At 36.1% G+C, this 23625-nt stretch overlaps 1 protein-coding gene across 1 annotated transcript in view; it reads right to left on the reverse strand.

The window, feature by feature from the left end:
* LOC131428379 (uncharacterized) overlaps positions 1–19768 on the reverse strand; it is a 93369-nt gene extending 73601 nt beyond the window's left edge. The window contains exon 1 of the mRNA XM_058592290.1: positions 19249–19768. Within this exon, the coding sequence (XP_058448273.1) occupies positions 19249–19375 (127 nt within the window). The 5' untranslated portion in view covers positions 19376–19768. The remainder of the gene's footprint in view (positions 1–19248) is intronic.
* Between the last annotated feature and the right edge of the window lie 3857 nt (positions 19769–23625).

Raw genomic sequence — 23625 nt, forward strand, 5'->3', positions numbered from 1 at the left:
AAAATCAGAATCGAGCTTCTCCGATTTGGACATGGCTTTAGTATGGCAAACCATGCGTTTTGAACCGATGGAGAGGTCAATCCGACTCACTACTGATTTTTAAAAAGGGCGTATGTATTTCACAAAAATTGCCTTTTTCAGATCGTTGTAACTCGGAAACCGTTAATTATACAAAAAATGGCGTTCAGGAAGAACAGGAGCATCGATTGGGCACTCGAAAAAATATATACACTGAAAAAAAATTGATTTTTTTCTCAATAATTTCAAAATGAACCAAAAAAATTGAATTAAAAAAATCAGGGTTTCGATTTTTTTTTATAAGCTCTTATTAAAACCTACAGATTGATGGCTATCCCATCCGTGCCTCTTGAAAAATGAACTGTGCCGGGATCAAGAGATCAAATTTTTTTTCAGTGTATATTTTTTTTGAGTGTCCTATTCATTTCCTACAACTTCTTTCTGGACGTCATTTTGGTACGATCAACGGTTTCCGAATTACAACGAGAAGAATTTGATCATTTGCATGCACCCGTAAACTATTTTAGCTGTAACTTCTTCATTTTCCAAGAGGCACGGATGGGATAGCCATCAATCTGTAGGTTTCAATAACAGCTTTAAAATAAAAATTATCACAAAAAAATTAAAACCCTGATTTTTTTAAATCTAATTTTTTCAGATAATTTTGTAATTATTGAGAAAAAAATCAAAATTTTTTTTCAGTGTATATTTTTTTAGAGTGCCCAATCGATTCCCTACAACTTCCTCCTGGTACGCCATTTTTGTACAGTTAACGGTTTCCGAGTTACAACGATTTGAAAAAGGCAATTATTGAGAAATGCAAAAATACATACACCCTTTTTGAAAATCAGTCGTGAGTCGGATTGACCTCTCCATCGATTCAAAACTTATGATTTGCCATACTGAAGCCATGTGCAAAGTTTCATCCAAATCGGAGAAGGTCGAGTCTGATGATCTGCTAAGCATTTCTGGAATTGCTCCATAGCAAATATGAAATATGACCCATAAGTTGAACTTCTTATAAGAATAATGAAAAATGTATTGCACAAATTTTCGCAAAATTGTGAGTCATAATAGAAAAAAATTCTAATCATTATTTCTAATAATGGCAAAGTGCAGGCTCAAAGGCCACATCGTCTAAAATTAAACAGTTTCAATCAGACATTAAACTTAATGTTGACCAAATTGCCATAAAAGCAACAATAATTAATCCTTATCAAATCAAATCTATACTGTTTTATAAATCATATGAAGGTCACAATTGATTAATTACATCACATCCCATGAAACAGAAAAAAAGTAAGAAGACAGATTTTTTTGGAATTCAACCATGAAACCAAAAATAACATGAATGAGTCAATCTTTAAATTATAGTTAATTACGCTAAATATTGTTACGTCAAAACTTGATTCACTGAATCAGCAATCTTGATATAAATAAAAGCTTATGTTCATATGCAGTTTGATAATGTAACCGCTTCATACCGGAGCCTAAAATGATTGTATAGGTCAAACTTGCCAATCATTTTTGTATCACTTCTAAACAAATAAGATTCCACGAAAAGCACGCGCACACACATCCATGCACATATTATATTACAGGGTTTAATTCAAATCACCAGCCAGGAGAAAAAAAATCCAGTACAGAGATGCCTTGAACTTTCAAAAAATTACCAACAGCTTCGTTGTATGGACGCGTTGTATGTTCAAATCAAATGGCAATTTTTATGATCAACGAATCAAAAAAGCAAACAAGCGCACGCGTTCTATCTCACTGGCGATTGTAGTTTTTAGCATTTTACATTTGCCCTCAAGATGCTAATAGTGGACATGAGCTGATCAAAGTTCGACGAATGCTGACGAGCCCCAAATGCGTGATTTGCGTTCCACTGCGGTTTGCGCTATTGACACGAGCGACGGTTATTTTGCGGTAATACACATGTTCGGCTTCAACTATAAATAATTTTTTTATTTTTTAGTTGTTGCCTACATTAACGATGTATTCGCTAGGGTATAAGAATTATACATCGTTCTCGTAAAAGTTTACCATAAAGGAGTTTTTTTAATGTATTATTTATTGCGATATGAATTAAAATTAAATTGTTAAGATTTTAATTGGGTTCGATTATTACCATCATGACATCTTTTTCTTCCGCAATTCGGTGGAGAAAATTGTGAACCTAGGGTATAATGGGGGAAGAGGAACTTATATACTAACTTAGTAACTAACACAAAGAGCGCATCGACTCAATTGAAGATTGCATCGGTTTTTGTCGGAATATTCTTATAATATCATGTGACATTACATCTAATGGTTACATCTATATTGGTGAGTATGTGTAACTCATTTGAACTAAATCAGGGAGAACGCTTTAAAATCAATTTCAGAATTTTATTCTGAATCCTTTGAAGTGTTTTCTTTTTGTTAGAATTAAAAAAAGAGTTAAAAATTATTTTATCAAACTAAAGTTTCAGTGAAGAAGTATGTAATAAAACTTCCGATATACATATTTTTATTACTATGTCTCAAAGATGACTAAACCGATTAGTTTAGTTCGAAAGCTACTATTGATTTATTGATCAAGTTCGAAGATCAAATGGTTGTCACTTTTGGTACCGGAGATATGTAGGTTAAAGTGACATAATCCACAAACCACTATTTTTTTCTACCGGCTGAATTTCTCGAAGATGGCTCAACGTATTTCGATAATTTTATGTAGAAACTACATTGAGATTATTGATCAAATTCGGAAGGGTAATAACGAACATTCCTGGTTCTAAGGATGTATTTTATAGGTGACAAATATCAGAATTGTTTTCAATACGCTTAATTTTCACTGAGATGCCTGATTTCTAAGATCTTAGACGTGTTGGAAAGCTAATATTAGATTATTTGATAAGTTCACAATGCTCATGGCAAACAATTGTTGTTCCGAAGATATAATTGTATAAGTAACCGTAACCTACAAGTCGCACTTTTTGTATTCGCATTTCATTTTCTCAGAAGGGGCTCCGTGATCAAAATCGAATGAATTATTGCTGATACTTCAATTACGCGAATGTTACCGATAAAGCGACGTAATCGTAGAAGTACGCTCTTGTGAATTACTCGATTTATACTCAATAGACACGAGAGAATCTAACTAAATTTGTTTAAAAAATGAACTCAATGAACACAGAGATGGCTTTTATCGTATCAAAGAACGCTCACTAGCAACTCTTCTCACGATTCAATCAGTGCCATCGAAGAAAGACGGATATCATCGCAGCAACAAAAAACCGGCAGGGTTCATTAAACATAGAATGGACACCAGTGCGAGAGCGAAATTCTCTCGTTGACCCGTCTGAGCATCACGGGTTAGCACGCTGCTGTGTGGATTCGTTCTGAAGCAACAAACGGTCGCTCCTTCTCGTTTTGCGTTCCGATTCTATACAGACACTGGATAATTGGGATAGAATCATTTGACTTTTGCCGCTTATTCTAATTATGTACATATAATCTTTGTACAAGTTGTGTCTATGAAAATGTCTGTAAATGCTCCATACAATAATGTAACCTAGTATGAGAATCATCAAGTCGAATCATCGATTCTATTTTCTGCGATAATTGTCAATTTGCGATTCTATCTTGGTGAATTCCACACAGCGCCGATCATTGCTAGGCTGTATCTTTTTGTTAAGGGCCGTGAAATACTCAGAGTATGAGGTGGAGTGAAGAAATGTAGAAAAATTCTCGCACGGTTCATGAATTGAGAGGCAGCGAGTTCTGTAGAGAAATTATCGCCAATCACCAACACTGAATGAACAATTGTTTTAATGAAACTATTTGAATGGCAAGATCACTTCACTACGTAGATTGAGGAGAGGTATTTTAATGTAATGTAATGTTTTTTCCATTCTCTATAAAAAGATAATAGATCTACTGGAAAACCCGACTTTCGATTGGAGACCGCTAGTGTTGTATACCATTTAACTCTGCTCGACGAGATGTCTGTGTATGCATCTTTCATACGGTGAAAGTTACTGTCAAATGAGATACTCGATAGTTCTATGACCAAGTAGAAGTATACTCAGTCAAAGACAGGCGACTTTTTTTTAATTTTCTCTCTCATTCTCCTATTCCCGGTTGAAGAAAAATAAATTCAATGAGAGTTCTAACATAAACATAAATTGATAAAGTTTATTGTTCTTTGCAAAGTCATCGGGCTTCGGAGTTTATTGGTGTAAATGTATATAATCCAATGTTTATGCTGTTTGATTAATATTTAGTCACAGCGTAATCAAGCATTGACATGAGTAATGTAATATCGAGAGAATTTAAGTTCTGACAGATCCACTCTCAGACACTCAATGTATGGTTATTTGTAGAGCCTGGTTGGCAGCAGTCCTAGTTGATAGTGACCTATAACAGCCCTGATCATATGACTAACTCTTCCGGTAATGTAGATATAATCGTATAAGTGACGCAACCGACAAATAGCACTATTTTCTATCCACACAATTTCATCAGATTTGACCAATGGTATCTCCGAAACCGGAAGTTCAAATGTATTGTTTTTAATACACTTGGTTTGAGAAATGTTGCCGAATATGTGACGTAAGGACTGAAGCATACTTTTGTTATCTACTCGAATCAATCTGTATGAAACTGGTTCAAAAATGAGCACCAATTCGTGTTAGAATTTATCTTAGTTTATCTATTTTTTCTTTGTATTTTCTTATAAGGAGTGTATCAAAAATAAGCTATCCACAAATTCTTTCAAATAATGATAAAAAACTATATTTCATTCAAACTAAAAATTGATCCTTTATTGTACGAGGGTCAAATTAATCATAATAAAAACCGGATGAAATTTAAGTTATTCCTTCACGAATTTTCGAAATTTCGATCGAACGCTCTTCATCAAATTCCGGACAAGTGTTGCATCGCATTTTTTTGACGCTTAAGCCCAAATTTTTTTGAACTCCTGCATGTTCCCAGCTGCCTTGTCAGTCTTCTTGAAGACCCTCTTCACGATTGCCCAGTGATGTTCAATGGTTCGAAGCTGAGGGCAATTTGGTGGATTGATATTTTTCTCAACGAAATTTATACCCTTTTCCGCAAGCCAATTGAGAGTGGTTTTGGCACAGTGAGCCGACGCTGAATCCGGCTAAAACAGTGGAGGTGTACTATGCTTCTTATATAAAGGCAGCCATCTCTTCTGGAAACACTCAGATCGATAGATTTCTGCATTTATAGTTCCGGTAGTGTAAAAAAATGGTTGACTTCAAACCACAGAAACATATTGCTTGCCATACCAGTACCTTTCGGCCGAATTTCTTCACTTGAATCGACCTGTCCGCATCGCTTACTTCCTCCCTAACGACGACAGTAAAGTATCGTGGACCTGTGAGGGTTTTTGAGTCCTCCTTTACATAAATCTCATCGTCCATCAAAACGCATGCATCCGGACACTGCAAAAGACGCGAATACAATTTCCGGGCCCTTGTTGCTGTTCGCTTCTTCTGTTCTACACTTTCTACGCTTATTTTCGATACACTTCTTAGTAATAAACTTCAAGAATTTTTTAATGTGGAACACATTTTTGTTTTCTATATAGGGGTGCAAATTAGAAACTCAAGAAAAATACACGTAGAAATGTGGTCAGGTTTTGAACAATTACAGCTCAGTCAATTTTGTATCAATTATTAATATTATGGTGACATTTGATTGGAAATATTTCTACGTATTGATTTGAATTTAAATGTTCATAGCCATGTATTTTCAATTGTATATTATTGAAATGTTGTTTAATAACTAGCAGTGTCCTATTTTGTCTGCAAAAAATCTCCGGGATTTCCCTGCCATAGTCGACGGTTTTGAAGGAGTAAGCGATATATCAAAGGTAAAGCATCGCTCTGATTGGTCAATCGATGCGAAAGCGAAGCTGTTCGAAGCACGCAAATTTATAAATAGAAGCGAAATTATAGCTAACGTTTCAATCCTACGTGTAGCATGCCAGAGGTAGGTTGTTTCTAGACAGTAAGACAGAAAGCGCTATGAAGCGATTTGAAGCTTTAACTGGTATGTTCTGATCTTGTGTCATGCAGGCTCGGATGAAATTCCATGTTATGTCGTTCCGCCTGAGAAATTGACAACTATAAATTTTGAATGCTTAACATTAATTTCTAATTTATATAAGATGAACTCGATTGATAATGAGAAATAGTTTATCGTTTCAACTGAAATCGCAGAATGGTAGTAATGGCAGAGAAATGCTATAAAAATAACTGCTTGCATACAAAACTTGAACACAACTTTGGCGAAGAGAAGCTTAAATATTGATATCCGTATCGCAAGCATGTACAAACATATAATTGCATACATTTGGGCTATTGATGTAATTTCGTCGGCTACAAAACAATACGAATCATGACAAATAGAGTCTATATTCTGGGTTCGCGTGTTCGGTTTTGGTTCCTAATAGGGATCAATCTAAGCAGATTCTCGTGCATTTGCGGATACAAAAGTGTAACGATTAATTGAAAACGTCGATCATTAGAAATTTTGATTGCCTTGTTCCACATCAATGGCTCGAACAACCCCATGGGGCTGATCCTTGTAGTCTTACAATATTTTCAAGCCTATCGGAACAAAACTCTGGGAGTTATGGGCTTTTATCTTTGTTTATCTCATACTGTGAAAAGGCGAGAGCTTGGCGCGCAGGTCCAAGAGTTCTGTTTCGATTAACTTGAAAATTTGACAAAACATTCCTGAAATGTTTTATTATAACAAAATACAAAGAAAAAATATGATCGTTTCCTTCGATTATATAGAACTGATTTTCTCGAATGAAGGTTTCGAAAGTCCGTGTTCATCGTCATTCGAAACCTACTTCACGATTTTTTTCAAATTTTGCAAAGTACATTTGAAAGACCAGATCCCAAGGTTTTTACTTTTCGTTTTTTTTTTTTTGTTACTTTGGGGAGGTTTTAAAATCACAAAATGGCGGTTTTTTTTCGTGAAACCCAAGTTTTGACTTTAAGCAACCACCAAAAATTACAGAAAAAAAATAAAAAATCAAACAAAAACGTAGGAGTTTAGAAAAACATCTACTATCAGGTGTACAACTTTGCCTCCGCCGTTTTTATTCAAAATTAAAAGCTTTATTGCGAAAAAAAGCTTACAGATGTTTTATTCAAAGTATTGTCCGTCGCTAGCGACAACTTTCTCCCATCTTTCCGGCAATTTTCGGATCCCGGCTCGAAAAAAGGAGTCCTCTTTTGACTCTATCCATGAAGCAATCCATTTTTCCATCTCTTCGAAAGATTGAAAATGTTGATCTGCCAGGCCGTGTGCCATCGAACGGAATAGATGGGACTTAGATGGGGCGACATCTGGGGAATACGGCGGGTGGGACAAGACTTCCCATTTCAGCATTTCCAGGTACTTTTTGACCACTTTTGCGACGTGAGGCCGAGCATTGTCGTGTTGGAGGATGACTTTGTCATGTCGCTCTAGGGTTTGGCACAAATCTCTAATCAAGCAATGCTTCTAGATGTTCATCTTTGAAAGTTTTTTCTCTTCCACCACCATGTTTGTCTTCGACATCTAAATCACCATTTTTAAAACGCTAAAATCACTCCCGACACATTCTTCTACTCAGAGCAGCATCACCGTAAGTTTCTGAGAGCATTCGATGCGCTTCAGCTGCATTTTTTTTTCGAATTGTAAAAGAAAAGTAAAACTTCCCGCAAATGGCGAGAATTGGGCACATAAACAGACATTTTCGAGCGTGAATAATACAAAAACAAGAACAACTATCACTGAAACGGCGATGACAACTCGTTAGGCACTGTACACACTCACCTTAAAGGTATTATCATCTATGTATTCTGACCAGCCTCAGCCGGTACAGCCACCTATCGGAAAACGGCGGAAGCAAAGTTGTTCGTCTGATATAATCATACTGCTTTGATTTGCAGACTTCTAACAAGTCTTAACTGAGAAACAGTGGACACCGCAAATCACGATATCTAAGAAGCGTCCTCAATTTATTCAATTTCTAAGATAGATCTAAAAAAAACGCAAAAATAATGTAGTTAGACCCTACAACAGATCTCACTCTAACTAATGGTTCTCGTATATGAGATGACTACTAGAGCCTTTACCCTAGATTTGGTTTGTTTCTAATGCTCTCTTCGCATGCTTCATCCAATGTTGTCTTGCAACACCACAGTTCTGGCAGCCCTTTTGATAATTGTATGCTGAATATATAAAATGAATGTCCTTCGTCAAAATGTAACATGATAGAACATAAGAGTAGTTCAAAGTTTCTTGATGTTCGGTAACGGAGAATATCGTCAGCTGGGCATCGTACGGTCGTCATCTAATCGGTTCTCTCCTCTGACCTGCGCGAACGTCATACAAGTGGTTGGTTTACACAAATAAACTATACTACACTCCTCACTCGCGCTCTAGTCTCACAGCCAAAGTTCGCTTATTTGATTTATTCGCGTGGTGAATGCAAACTTCAATGTCACCGGCTGGTGATTGGTGCTCCGGGTTCGGGTAGCAAAAACCAGACAGCAGGCAGACAGGGCAAATGTTGTAACTTGCTGTACTTACTCGGTTTGAATGTTGGCTCAGGTTTAGCTGAACACTGATTTTCGATTCGAACGCATCTATTCTACGACGATGCAGGATACCTGGACAACATGACGGAGTTGGAGTTGAACTATAATACCCGATACTTTCTACTAGGCAAATTGTCAAGTTGACTGATGCTGGTTGCATAATGCTGGTCTTATTATAATGGTAATCATTTACTTTTAAATGTTAATCGTATACATTAGATAGTCTTATAACATGCTGGAGAATTGGTTTCTTCAGGCTCATTTCACTATTTCAGGTGGATCCACACAAAGTCATTCGCATGGAGCTCGAAAGCTAAGAAAATTTACCCATACAAACCATGTCAAACTTAAGTACTCAGATACAAGCGCAACTCCAACCAACCGTCCTTTCATTTTAGAGGTTAAGCATTTGGTTGAGCCGCGTTGTGAGCGCTATTCGTAGATGCGTTACGTACACACGAATAACGCTTAATGATCTCTATTAGTGAAGTCAACTAAAGTATTTTTGCGCATATTTAAGTTTTGTTGTTGTTAAATTCGTAAATAGCACTAAAGCTTGAGTACCCTCATGCATTAGCATGCGTGGTGGTTGCTGTAATAATACTTCATAGTACTGACATTCGTTTTTTTTGGTTAAGGTTTTTGCTTGAAGGGGGCTGCGGTAGTAGCTCCCGGCGAAGTAGCAAGATGACCTCGAATTGGTAACATTGGCAAGTTTTTTTCCTCTACTAGTCGTTTTTTTCCTCAGCCGGAGTTCTTCACACAAATACTTGCGTGTTTGAATGCTATGTCAAATGAGCAAAAACGTGTAGTTTTAATGATAGATATCACACTGAAGTGAACCGGTGCTGACGGGCATTTGTGCCAGGGGAGGTAAGGGGACTTAAATCGAACCTCGGGTTCTACGTCGAATCGAATTAGTCAAACCAGCTAACCTACAATTAGAGTCGATTCGGGGTTTTTTTTTCTGCGCGAATAATACAAGTTTGTCTTGTTCGGTTCGGCTTTGTTTTGAAGAGCTGCAACTTTCTCTGCATGCGTTAGCGCGCAGCGGCTTCTACATTTTTTTTAGCTATAAGCTACACTTTAGAAAGGAAACCGTTAGTTGCTTGAACAAAAGGGGGGGCTGACTGGTAAAATTGTGCCAAAAAACTATTAATCTTGGAGATGCGGGGTTTCGTTGTTTGCGAAAATTTGCAAATTCCAGTTTTCTGCTTCACCTGCCTCACTCACATCTGAGAAGTGAACGGGTTGTGCTGGATTTTTTTTTCGCCGGTAAGGTTAGTCAGCATGATTGGCAGTAATTAGTGCTTTGTTATGCGTTACCCAACAGCTTTACATACGGCAAATTTCAGATTAAATTTACGCCGTTGATACAGGCATGGAAGTAAATATATGTAGTTGAATTCATTTCATTGAAAAGCATACAGAAATGTTATCGTTAAAAGAATGTTACCTATTTTTTCATCGCAATGCAATGCAAATCCACATTGAAAATATATCAAAATCTCAAAATAATAGCCTGCCTGAGGTATGGAAACCCCTTTTTAATCCACCTGGTGGTGTGATAATGCCTTTCTCTTTCTTCAAAACAGTCTGATGAAAATATTTATCATTTTATTATATAATTTCTGACACTAATTTAGGATCATTTTTGACACCAATTAATTTAGATTGATTCGAGTAGTTCACAAAAGCATGCTTCTGCGTTTATGTCACATACTCTTATTTCACATACTCTTATTTCTGAAACCAAGCGCTTGATATTTGCGTTACCTTTTTATGTGAGAAGAGTGATGCTAATCTAAAAAAACATGTTTAAACATCCACCTAGTGATGCCTTTCTCATATTACTTATATTTCCAAAAATTTCAGATTCTGTCAAGAAATTTTTTTTTCTATCTTGAATAAAATAAGAAACTTTCTTTTGGTATGAACTAACAAAACCTTTTCAAATTGTAAACGGTTATGTTAAGTTAATAAGAATTTTTCTTTATTTTGCATCGTCGCACTAAATGATTAAACACTCTTTATTCTATAGTTCTGGAACCGTAAATCGGAACCGGATGAAATTAAACAGCGCCCTATGAAACTATTGCCGTTTTTCATTGAGAAACACTGGTGGCGTGGATTGCTCTGATTTTGCACTTTCGAGCAGAAATGCAGTATTTTGACGGTGTTTCATTGCAATTTCTGCTCGAAAGTGAAAAACCAGAGCAATCCACGCCACCAGTGTTTCTCAATGAAAAACGCCATATAAAAACTTTGATTTGAGCCTAAGTTTGTGGGAATCGATCAAATCATCTCTGAGAAAATTGAGTGGGTTTCGGTTTAGAGTTTTTGACCACTTTTTTCCGGTGCTTCTGGAATCGGGAACTTGAAACCAGTATAGCCGAAGTTGGTTCGTTTAGTTACAAACTAATACACGGAAAAAATCCGTTACTGCTGTTATGATTAAATAATCATGACATTAATCATTCTAACTTGCCATGAAACCATGAGCAATAACACATGGATCAATAAGTCCCGAGGCTAACAATGGAAACAACATTTTTTTGCAAAATTGTTAGGGTGATACAATGGTTCCAACGTTTTTCCAATTTTTCAATACCATGTTTATAAAAAAAAATTATCTTTCGCTTCAAAATAAGCTTCAGTTTCAGCGATGACCTCCTCATTTGAGCCAAATCTTTTTCCCTGGAGCATTTTTTTAAGATCAGCAAAGAGCCAGTAGTCACTGAGGGCTAAATCTGGCGAGTATGGGGGGTGGGGAAGCAGATCAAAGCCCAATTCGTTCAATTTCGCCATTGTTTTCATCGACTTGTGGCAGGGTGCAGTTTGTTCCATCGAAAGCAATCGCGGCACCCACTTGGAAAAAACCTTTTTCATGCTCAATTTTTCATGAAGGATAGTAAATACACTTCCATATGATATCTGTGTCATCTCAGTAATCTCACGGAGCTTCACTTTACGATCTTTCATTATAATTTTTGTCACTTCACTCACATTTTGCGGTGTAACGGCTTCCACAGGTCTACCCGAGCGTTCCGCGTCATTTGTGTCGGTACGACCACGTTTAAACTCGTTGCTTTTGATGGAAAAGAGTCCGGATAACATTTTTCAATCCATTGTTTCGCTTGCACGGTGTTTTTACCCATTAAAAACAATGTTTTATCAAAACACGAAACTCGTTTTTTTCCATTTTTTAAACAAACTACAAAACGACTTTACTCCAACCTCGATAACTCAGCTGTTTCTGGTCGGATCGACTCTAGAAAGACGTGGTTACTGGTTTACTACGAGCGCCATCTCTGCTTTAGTCTCGGGACTTATTGATCCATGTGTTAAGTCTTTTCCCATGAAAATTAATCATGGTCCGAAAATGCGTTACTTGAGAAATGTGTTTCTTTCAGAGCTCGTAACTCCGATTTTCTACCCGGATATCACTTTAAACCCTCTTCCTACAGTGATGTGATAGATTGCTTAATAGAGTAATGGTAAGGCAAAAAGCAGACATTGAAAAACAAGAGCTACTGAAAATATTTATTTCATACTGAGGTATATTCCTTTCATAATTGTGTTGTTTCATCCAATAACTGATTTTAAATAAATATTTTAAATAAGACGATTTGGCAAACGATTTTTTGAAAACATAAATAAAGAAAAATCGTTCCGCGGTATTTGCAAGAATTTGACATAGAATTTGTTTTAAGAGGCTTGATTCACACGTGTTTTTTCATGCAGTTTGTTGAAGTGTTTAAATTCTGAAACACAAAATCAAAACTGGAGCAATGAACGCAAGTAAACACGTTATTTTAGACGTCGTCGTTTTTCAAAAAACATATTTTAAATTGTGATGATATTTTTCACTGTTTTGCAATTCAAATGTATATCATTTGAGACATTAGTTAAAATCGCTTAAAAAAACGTTCATCACATCATTCGATTTAATTCATATTCGAAACCTTCACATTTTGAAACATAACGCCTGAATTTATGTTTCAATTACTACCATCGTAGCAGAAACACACCTGAAGTTATACCCAACAAACGTCAAGTGCGTTACGCTTAAATTTCAGCGAAATCAGTTCTAATGGATCATGATCCCAGATCAGTATTATCACAGCATGAAAATATATTATTTTCCCCAAATCATGACTCGTTTTGCTCATATCTAGAATCGTAATTTTGCCCGTTTATAGCCTACAAATTGAATCAGTTTTGAGCCAAATCTAGAAGAAATTTACCCTTTTTTGCATCGTCACGGAAAATGACGGTGTTCAATTTTTAACACACTTTACCCTATGAAAGCATGATGGAATTCAATAGTAACCTATGGGACACATACTCACATACATACACACACAGACACATACATTGCTCAGCTCGTGAACTGTGTCGAATGATACAGAACACTAAACCATGTGGCCCAATTTTAAGTAGTCAATTTTTCAAGTAATTGCATAAACTTTCTATATGAGAAAGCCAATACGTTTACTTTTATAGAAAAGCATCGTTATCATGATTTTGTTATAACGCTAACAGGTAGGTACCAATTAAATAAAAGATTCACAAAATTATATAATTTACTTTTTTTTCAACTGAAAAATATAGATATGCACCTCGATTCGCCATCGCTTGTGAAAAAATACTCATGAAATTTGAAAATTTTCCTTTCTCGCACTGTAATACCGGAACCGGAAGTCGGATCCGAATCAACTTTTCGGAGACTTGTTAAAGAATTTTATGACCTTTCATTTGCTTCTTCGTTTGTGAAAATCGGTTAAGAAATGTTCAAGAAAATTGAGTTCGCGGAACCGGAAGTCGGATTTAAATGAAATTCAGGAAAATTGTAATGTATAATTGGCTATAACACGTTTCATTTAAATCTAAGTTTGTTGAAATCGGTTCAGCCATTGCTGAGAAACGTGTGTGACTATTTTATTCCTTTTTTTGGTGCATATCACACTGTAATTCCGGATCGGGATGGAATTTAATAGCAGTCTATGGAACCGTGAGACCTTTCATTTGAATCTGAGTTTGTGAAAATCGGTACAGTAATCTCTGAGAAAATTGAGTGACATTATTTGTCACATACATACATACATACATACATACACACACAGACATTTTGTGATCTCTACGAACTGTGTCGAATGGTATATGACACTCTGCTCCCCGGGCCTCAGTTGCAAAGTCGGTTTTCATAGTGATTGTATAATCTTTCTATATGAGAAAGGCAAAAACCCTTGAAAGATCTTGAAAAATCACCAAGAGGGGAGGGGGGGCTTGTTTACAAGCAATTTCCGAGATGTAAAATTTTTTTTGATACCAAAACTCTTAGAATTGTATGAAACGTCGACTTTCTGGGACGCTCAAAATTTTTGTATAGTCGGTTACGTCACTTATCATTTCTCCAGAACCACCAGTCACAGACATTTGATCTTCAAACTTGATCGATGGCTTACCAATAGTTTTCAAACGGGCCTACGCTCGTTAAAATGGGTTCAGCCATCTCCGCTAAACTTGCGCAGTAAAAAAAACCACGCGTTTTGTCGGTTACGTCACTTATACCATATCTCCGGAACCAGAAGTCGCACTTATTCAATCTTCGAATTTGATCAATGGCCCAATACTAGTTTTCAAACGAGCCTAAGCTTGTTGAATTCGGTTAAGCCATCTTTGAAGAAATTGCGCGTTAAAAAACTTCGGTCAAAGGTGCACATACATACACAGACATTTTCCGATCTCGTCGAGCTGAGTCGATTGGTATATAACACTATGGGTTTTCGAGACTCCGTTCAATAGTCGGGTTTTCTAGCAATTCTAATACCTTTCTATAGAGAAAGGTAAGAAGTCCGACATTCCTATGCTTACAGTTCAGAATCGCTACCAGGAAATGTTTGTAATTAGAACAACTCGATGGCATTGGCATTTGTAATAAGATCGTGAGATGATTTTTTCAGTTCAACATAAACTGCTAATGCACTGCTAACTCGTAGTGTTTTACCCGCACGAGAGGAAAATTTCCGGTTTTTAGAACAGACTCAAATCGCCTATGTTCAGTATTTTTTTTTAAATATTTCTTTCATTCAAACTAGAAGTAGAAATCCCATGTCCAAAAGACCATCGAGAGTTAATGAATGAAGTATTTTTCCGGTATCTCGATTTAGAAACAAGAAATATTCATTATGACAAGTTCACATAACAAAGGCAAGAAGTCCTTCTTGCCTTTCTCATTTACAGAGGTTGAGTGTGAAAACCGATTTTCGAACCAAGACCCGGAGGGCTGAGTGTCATATAGCATTCGAATCAGTTCGTCAAGATCAGAAAATGTCTGTATGTGTGTATGTAAATATGTAACATTTTTGAGCACTCAATTTTCTTCTAGATGGCTGAACCAATTTTCTTGTGGTCCCATACGAATTTCATCTGGCTCCGACTTCCGGTTGTGAAGAGAGTGGAGATCTGCAGAATGAAAATATAGGCTCTGATCTTACAGTTTTTTCGGTTCGACAGCATTGTTTTTGTTCGAAACTATGAGGATTTGCTTGTGATCAGTCCTACATTTCACGAAGGCATACAGCATTAAAATTTTTGCAATTTTGTCCAAAAATCAACACATTTTTTTCAAACTTCTACCTACCAATAAAGCTCTTAATTGCAGCTTTCACAACAAATTTGATTTGAAAGTTAAATAATTATATAATTAAATTCAAAGCCTAATAATTAAAATTAAAATAGTTGTTTCCGAACTATTCACTCTTTTGGAAGACTACCACTAAATCATTCTTTTTAATGCTATCTGGAAAATCAGTCCTTCTCAAGACTTATTCAAACTAGGAGTGTATTCTAGAGATGGGCATTTCAAAGTAGCGCTCAAAACTTAATAGTCCTACCTAAACAATTAGTTCTACTGAACCGTTCTTTCGTTTTTTTCTGAGACTTAGTATGTTTTTTCGAAATTTCTAATTTATTTTGTATTAAACAGATTAAATAATAGTGAGTGCTTTTTGCATGTATTTCTACCAATAATCATTCTCTTTTGTATACGTTTTCAAGGGTCACGAATGTATGTAACATCTACCCGATTCTTCAAACCAGCAAACGTCCTAAAGACGCAACTAATTTATATACATCCTCAAAGAATATGGTTGCTTCTATTTCCCTTCTATTCCATTTCTATTAAACATAGATTCACTGAACTAATCAACCACCTTCCAAACCTTTCCAAGGTTTTTTACAAACTCTCAGAAACCAATTTCAGCTCTCAAAGAAGGAAATCAAAAATTCCTTTCAAACGGTGAATAAAGTCAAAGTTGATAGCCTTTTCAATTTCGTGAATTCTATTGAAATCAATACCAAGATTACAACACAAGCATTGTCTCAAGATGACTTTACTGAAACAAACTATGATGAAATTAAGGCAATCGGATCAGGGTCATTTCGCCGAAAGCCATTTCGCCGAAAACCGTTTCGCCGAAAGCCATTTCGCCAAAAGGGTTATTTCGCCGAATGACATTTCGCCGAATGCCATTTCGCCGAATCCTGAAAACGTCTTGAAATCGTAATTAGAATTGATTAGAATTAAAGACAAACGAAAGATGATAGCGTTAACGCCCTTTTTCGTTGACCTACCATTGTAGTTCCCAAGAAAACTTGTTGACTATTAGCTACTAAGCATCAAAGCAATTGCATAGGTTTATCTACCAGGCAAATGTGGGTGATATTTTCCGTTTATTAAGTGAAAATGAAAAAATATCTAATGCGACTACGCCGACTTTTTCCCGGTTTCCCCGATCACTTGCCACCCAGTTTTAACTACTAACTAGAACATGATATAAAAATTTATGTGTGCTTCTGTGGTTCAGTCGAATTATCAATGTGCTTTGTGATCTAATGTTTCTTGGTTCAAGTCGCGGTGTTGTAATCTATCTTTATGGTTGAAGGCTACTGGGTGTGGTATATTCAACAATAATGTTTCGGCTTCAAGAACCTGCATCTGTTCATATAGCAGAGTTAGCAGCAGTTCAATATAGTTTAAGTGTAATCGTCACATTATTTCCAAACCATTTTTTTCTCTTCACAGATAGTCTGAGTGCAATTGAAGCCATTCGTTCAAACGCTGCTGACAAAAATGAACCGTTTTTCTTGGGCAAAATAAAACAGTGCCTGAACGACAATTTGAATAATAATTATCAAATCACAATAGTTTGGGTCCCGGCTCATTGCTCCATTCCAGGCAATGAATGAGCCGATATTTTAGCCAAACGTGGTTGCTTTCAACAAATTCTATAGCGCGTCTCGCCAAAGAACACTTGCCAGCTGGCAAGCTTCTTGGGATAAACATGATCTGGGTCGGTGGATGCACTCAATTATTTCTAAAATATCGACTAAGGCATGGTTCAGGGGACTGGATGTGAGTAGGGACTTCATTCGTGTGATGCCCAGACTCATGTCCAATCACTACACGTTAGATGCACATCTCCTTCGAATTAAACTTTCCGAAACTAATCATTGTGCTTGTCGCGATATTGATCATGTCGTTTGGACATGCGTGGAGTATCGTGATGTCAGATCTCAACTAATAAATTCCTTGCGTACTCAAGGTAGACTATCCAATGTCCCAGTTCGCGACATTCTTGCTTGCCGTGACCTTACATACATGAAACTTCTTTATCATTTCATTAAATCCATTGGAGTTCCAATTTAAATTTGATTTTATGTTAAACTGTTCTCTCTTCCATGACTTCAACCAATAGCCAATATTAAATAAAAGTGATGAACTGATACAAACAAACTTGAAATAGTTATAATATCATGTACAAAATGAATGTATTTTATTTAAGGAAATTTAAAATAGCAACTCGCTTGATAAAAACAGTGTTTAGATTAACTAATGAATACCAACATACTAATATGATATTCGAAATGTATTAGGTTTAAAGTACTATGTATTGTGGATGCCACGGCGAAGAAAAACTTATGTATATTGCCTATGAAATAAACGTATTTATGAGAAAAAAATGATATAAAAGTTCATCAATTAACTTTTGATTTTTTGTTCGGAGATGTTTCTTCAACAATGAAATCAAGGAAACTTTTCAATTGTATTTTGACGTGAATACGTCTTACTTTAATTTTACCATCTGAGAGAGTGATAAGCTTTTGATCGTTTTTTTAAATATTGGGGGTGGGATAACAAAAAAAAGGTGTTATATCATAAGATATTTCTAGCAAATTTCAAATATTTATTCCAGTTGCATAAATATTGGGAGGGAATGACCACTCCAATAAATCTTTTTTAGGAGCGAAAAGTGCTTTAGCTTCCCACTGTTCCCACCCCTGCTAGTTAATGCACAAATATTCCCTTGGTTTCTTTCAAAAATCGAAGAGAAACATTTTGAATAGAAATCCATAGTATTTGAATTGAAATTCTATTGAGTAAACACCTACCTGAGATCAGGATTTAAATTTTTTCATATAGGTATAAACAAAACGTATGATAACAGTTTTTTTCTGGGAATCGCTGTCAGGCAATGGGCGCTTGAGATAAGTTAAAGACACATGCACACCCAGAGCACGAGATTTCACTGATAAAAAGTAATACATTGAATCATAATGACCTTTGTTTTAGGAATAGCCGTTCTCGAAATATATAATAAATTTTATTAGTAGCTTTTCAAAAATGAAAAAAATACAGCTAAAACCTTCCATGCATTTAAACAAAATTCAAATTCTTGATGTAATATAGTTATTCAAACACAAAAATATTATTCTACAGCTCAAGAACAATAAATTTTCTCATAATAGGAAATTCAAAATACACAGATTTTTGTCGTTTTCTAACAATGAATTAAAAACCTTAGTTCTGAAACTGAAACAAATGAATAGTTTCTTTATGTTATCCATACCAAGGTTATTGGTCAATACATTTCTTAAACTGTAATAATGAAATATTCCGTCATTATCCAAAAAAGTTTTTGAGTAAATTTTCATTTAATTGGATCTTAGGGAGTTCCAAAAGAAGACAATCAGTTATGATTGTTCCAAGCTAAATGTGATTTGATCATTCATCAAACTAAACTGGAAAACACCTTCGCTGAAGAGTTTTATATTTATGCATGTGTGCCTCACGAGCTCAAGTGCAAATACACATTTGATTTTTAGACAAAAAATATATCACCCGGACTGTGCGGCAGGAAAAAATAGCTGCTAAAGTTTTGTATATCGACACACTAATGGTGTTCTATACAACACTGGTTTTCGAGAGATAGAAGTGAATATAGCGAACTCAACTGTCGGGTTGTATGTAAATAAAAAAAGGCTGTTCGCCTGTGTACCGCACGACATTGAAGAGCTGTGCAGTTCGTCCAACCAACCGGAGAACGAAAAAATCGTCTCTCGATGGCAAATTTTTATTTTCTGGGAGAGCAACGCGGTTTTCCCTTCACCCATATCACCCTCAGAGGTTTTGAATTGACCTCCACTGCGCCCGAGCTTTTCGACCGAACGGCTTTCTAATGTCTGGGCTGTTTGGCGTGGCCCGAACACCACCCAAAATGGCTTTTGCAGACTACGTTGGTACAAAGTATAGGCTCAAGTTTAAACTTACCATGTAAATTAATGGTGCAGGTCGTATTATTGCCTCGATCCAGGACTACAACACTAGTAGCTGCCATGATCGATTTGTTATACTGGAACTTTTCCTTTTTCTTCCGAGGTTTAGCCTGATCACACATATACGCCCGGTTTTTAACTGTACGATCGCACCGCGGGAAAAAGATTCGATAAACTCGCTGAACTACAGTCTTACAGGAAGCTCCTTTAAGGCTCAAGTCGAAATCCTTTGGCAGCTGCACAATGTTGCACCAACAACACAAACACACCACCCTTGTTATCCACTTTTGAAGTGCTTTGAGATCGACACTATTCCTTTCAATGCCACTTTGATAATTCTCGGAGTACTCAATGATTGATCCGACAAGCGAACTGATGAATCGCGAGCAATTGTCCACACTACTGCACTGGAGCACAACACCGGACAGAATGAAAGAATGGAGCGGAATTGAATCCGGATGGTCCCTACACAACCACGCTATGGCATGAGAAACGCAACCTTACTGTTTTGCCCATGACAGCAGACTGAGAGAGAGCCTGGCAAAAATACTCACACAAGCAGTGAAAAACATTTAATGCGGGTGTAGGGGTGCTCACGAATTTTTTTTTTTCAGAACGGATAAATTCGAAGACGGTTCCGGTATGTACACTCAGAAAACCTAAAAAAAAACCTGATTTCTAAAAAGACAAAAATGACGATGGCAAAGCTTGATTAGCTTAGATACATAACCAGCTATCATAGCAAATTATGTAAATTATTCTAGTAGTATCCATTTGATATTTGCGTTTTCAATGTCCAGTAATAGCTTTGATGAGAATACTGCGCTGTGATGCTTAAAAAAGTGCAATAGACATTTTAAAATTTTCATATTCATATCTGGAAAAAATGTTTCGTCTGAGCGCAACTTTGAAAGCTCCGCCACAGAGCAAAAAAAGAATTGTAACAATCTTGATTTGATTCTCAATCGATGTGAAAAAAATAAAGTCGTGCTGAACATCAAATGCAAAAATTTTCGTTTTCGAGGAATATTGCAGATAAATCACAGACTAACAGACAGGACACTCAAATTAGATTCTTCAATCATTTTAACGGTCATTTCGAATATTCCTTTAATTGGGACAGTACTCGCATATGTCATGATGTCGCCACGATACCCTATCAAAAACATCGTGTCTGTCATCTAGACTGTGTTTATTTTTTTCATTTACAAACAGAGTTGCCATTCATACAGAATTACCTACAATTTATTGATTTGTATACGTCCATGCAAATTTCATGCAGGATACAGATTTAATACATATTGCCAAAACTATGTACAGAATTTTGCCTACTTCTCATTCTTCAACGCAATACAAAATCGAACCCGTTTTGTTACAATATTTACTTACTTCTGGTCTACCGCCACTTAATTTCGGGTGAAAATTACCAATACAATCAAATATAGTCTAGATGAACATCGACGACACGACCAGGCACTCCGAAGAAAAATCGGAATGAAAAGTGTTTGTGAGCGATTTACCGCCAGTTACCACAAATATAGCGACCCCTTGAAAATGATAAAAATAATCTTCTTGCGCAACACTGTTCAAGTTGCTAAGAACTAGTTACCAAGGAGCCCAATAGTAAATAAACAAACCATAATGACGAATAAAATCAAAACGATTTTCCCTAGTGGTTTCAAACTTCTACAATATATATTAGTGAATGATTTTATTTGTGAAATTATCCTAAGTTTCAACTACATCTGGATGTTGAATTACTCTGCGGGACGATTAAACAAGACAGAATAAGTATTGGATAAGTTTCACACAAGGTTTAAAAGTCTTAATGTTATTTTGGCGTTTTATTATGACAGATCGTTTCAGAATACCAAATATGTTACCTGAACCACGCGACAGGATAATAAGTATCCGGGAATAATGCAAATTACCGAAGAACCATACCCTCGAGAATCTCATACCCGGTAAAACATGTCGGAAAGAAATATGGCCCTTTGAGGACTGCAATTGATCGAGAATGTGATCAAGAATCGGCTGCCTACGCGAATGCGTGTTGAGCAATAGCTGTAATTGCAAATGACACGGACTTTATGATCTTTGAAAGTGCAGTTCTAAAGACATTGATTTTGAAATGATGGTTTGGTCTATCGTTTTTAGATGAGCTTAGAATTTTATGACTCTGTAAGTAGTTTCAAAGTAACCTTATAAATCGTATTGAAAATTTTTGTTTATTCCGAATTACAGAATTATCCTGCACCAGAGTCAAGTTCAACAGTTGATTATGTATGGTTACTGAGCTATTTTGGAAACTTTAATATATTTTGGTCCGGCGTACAGATTTCTGGACGTTATCGAAATTAAGTACATCCTGTCTTAGAATATTAAGGATTTTTTTATCCATCAGACATTAGACAAACATATTAGGTATGAATATGTACTTTATTTTGATTACAACCAAAAATATGAGCACTGGGCCAATATATATTAGAGTGGCCAAATTACCTTCGTTGCCCAATTTGTTAACAGTGAAAAGACCAATTTTTTGTCCCTATCGCGAAAGATCAAGATTAAATTAATCTAATAAAAATAAATTTAAAAAATTGGGCCCATGGGTTTTTCGTAACTTTGAGTGATAAATTGGTTTCGTATGGTGATGTTTTGTTTGATTAGATACGAATTAGATCGGAGTTTTTACTTGAAGATACCGCAAAGATGCAAGCTCAATTTTGCATCTGTTTAAACACGCCCAGAAACTAATTCAGGGCAAACATTAATAATAATTCGATTAATATTTTTTTGTATAGAAAAGTGTATGATATTCGAATTATGCACAACTCCGCTAGCGAAGATGAATCACACGAAAATGACCTAATGCGTGTCTACGTCAACTCTGATTTGTTTCTTATACGTATCTAAACCCATGTCAGACTTCTTTGAAAAATATAAGTGTGGCTTCGGAGCTCGGTTCAAACAAATCGTACGATCCCCAAATGAATGGGTTTTCCGTAAAAATGTTAGGTCTGCTCCGTAGAGGAACAACCTTCGCTTTTAAAACATTTCCTCTTTCAACTGCTATGAAAAGTTTAAGGTAAATAAATGTTACTACGGTAACGGTAGCTGTTATTCCAAAAACAACAGTTTTCAAGCTGAGTTGCCAGTTACAAACATTTTTCAAGCGATTTCATTTTGACATTACGATTTACTGAGGGGTAGTTAAATTTGTGATACAGTTTTTAATAGCGAGTGGCAGGTCGTGTCGTCGTGAACATCGTTGAGAAAAATAAATGGTTACCTTCCAATAACGCTGAAACGCTGGCATCCCTGCGAGCAGCTGATCGGTGTTGACAAACAAGGGGGAACCAACTAGTTAAAAAAAATCTTACATTACACAAGGGGTGTACCGATAGTAAATAGTTCGCACAGTGCAATATAGGTGGAACTAGTGCATCACGAAAAATTATTTGTATAAGAATTTACTCATACTGTCATGTCTGTTAGTCTATGGATAAATCACACGTCATTACATCGAAACAACATATTGAGAGATTTTTTTTTGTTTTCGATTATAGAAGTTTTAACCTTATCGGGCCAGAAAAACCAGGAATGTACGGGGTTGGGAACTGAACCCAGGTGGCTATCACACTATTCCCGTCCCCAATATTGAGTGATTTGTTTTACAGTCTGTTACATTAACAAAAAAAATTAACGAAAAAGTTCCAGTTGCTTCTTTACATACCGTCGTCGACTCATTAATAAATTAAGATCTTGTGCATAATGTCCTATACGGAGGCAAAGTATTGGCACACTGACGCTAACATGAAATGTAGAAGAGTTGCTTGTTTAGAAACTATACTCACAGACTAACAGACAGGACACTCAAATTAGATTCTTCAATCATTTTAACGGTCTTTTCGAATACACTGAAGTCTTTTTTTATGCGAATTTACGTACCGCATAAAAAAAACCGCATAAAAAAAACCGCATAACTCTGAAAATTCGCATAAAAAAAACCGCATAACTCTGAAAATTCGCATTAAAAAAAACCGCATAACTCTGAAACTTCGCATAAAAAAAGACCGCAGAAGGGCAAACCGCATAACTCTGAAAATTCGCATAAAAAAAAACCGCGTAACTCTGAAACTTCGCATAAAAAAAACCGCATAACTCTGAAAATTCGCATAAAAAAAGTCGCGTAAAAAAACCGCATAAAGAAAGACCGCATAAAAAAAGACCTCAGTGTATTCCTTTATTTGGGACAGTACTCACATGTGTCATGATGGCGCCACGTTACCCTATCAAAAACATCCTGTCTGTCATCTAGACTGTGTTTATTTTTTTCATTCACCAACAGAGTTGCCATTCATACAGAATT

This window comes from Malaya genurostris, chromosome 2, assembly GCF_030247185.1.
Source record: "Malaya genurostris strain Urasoe2022 chromosome 2, Malgen_1.1, whole genome shotgun sequence".
NCBI lineage: Eukaryota > Metazoa > Arthropoda > Insecta > Diptera > Culicidae > Malaya > Malaya genurostris.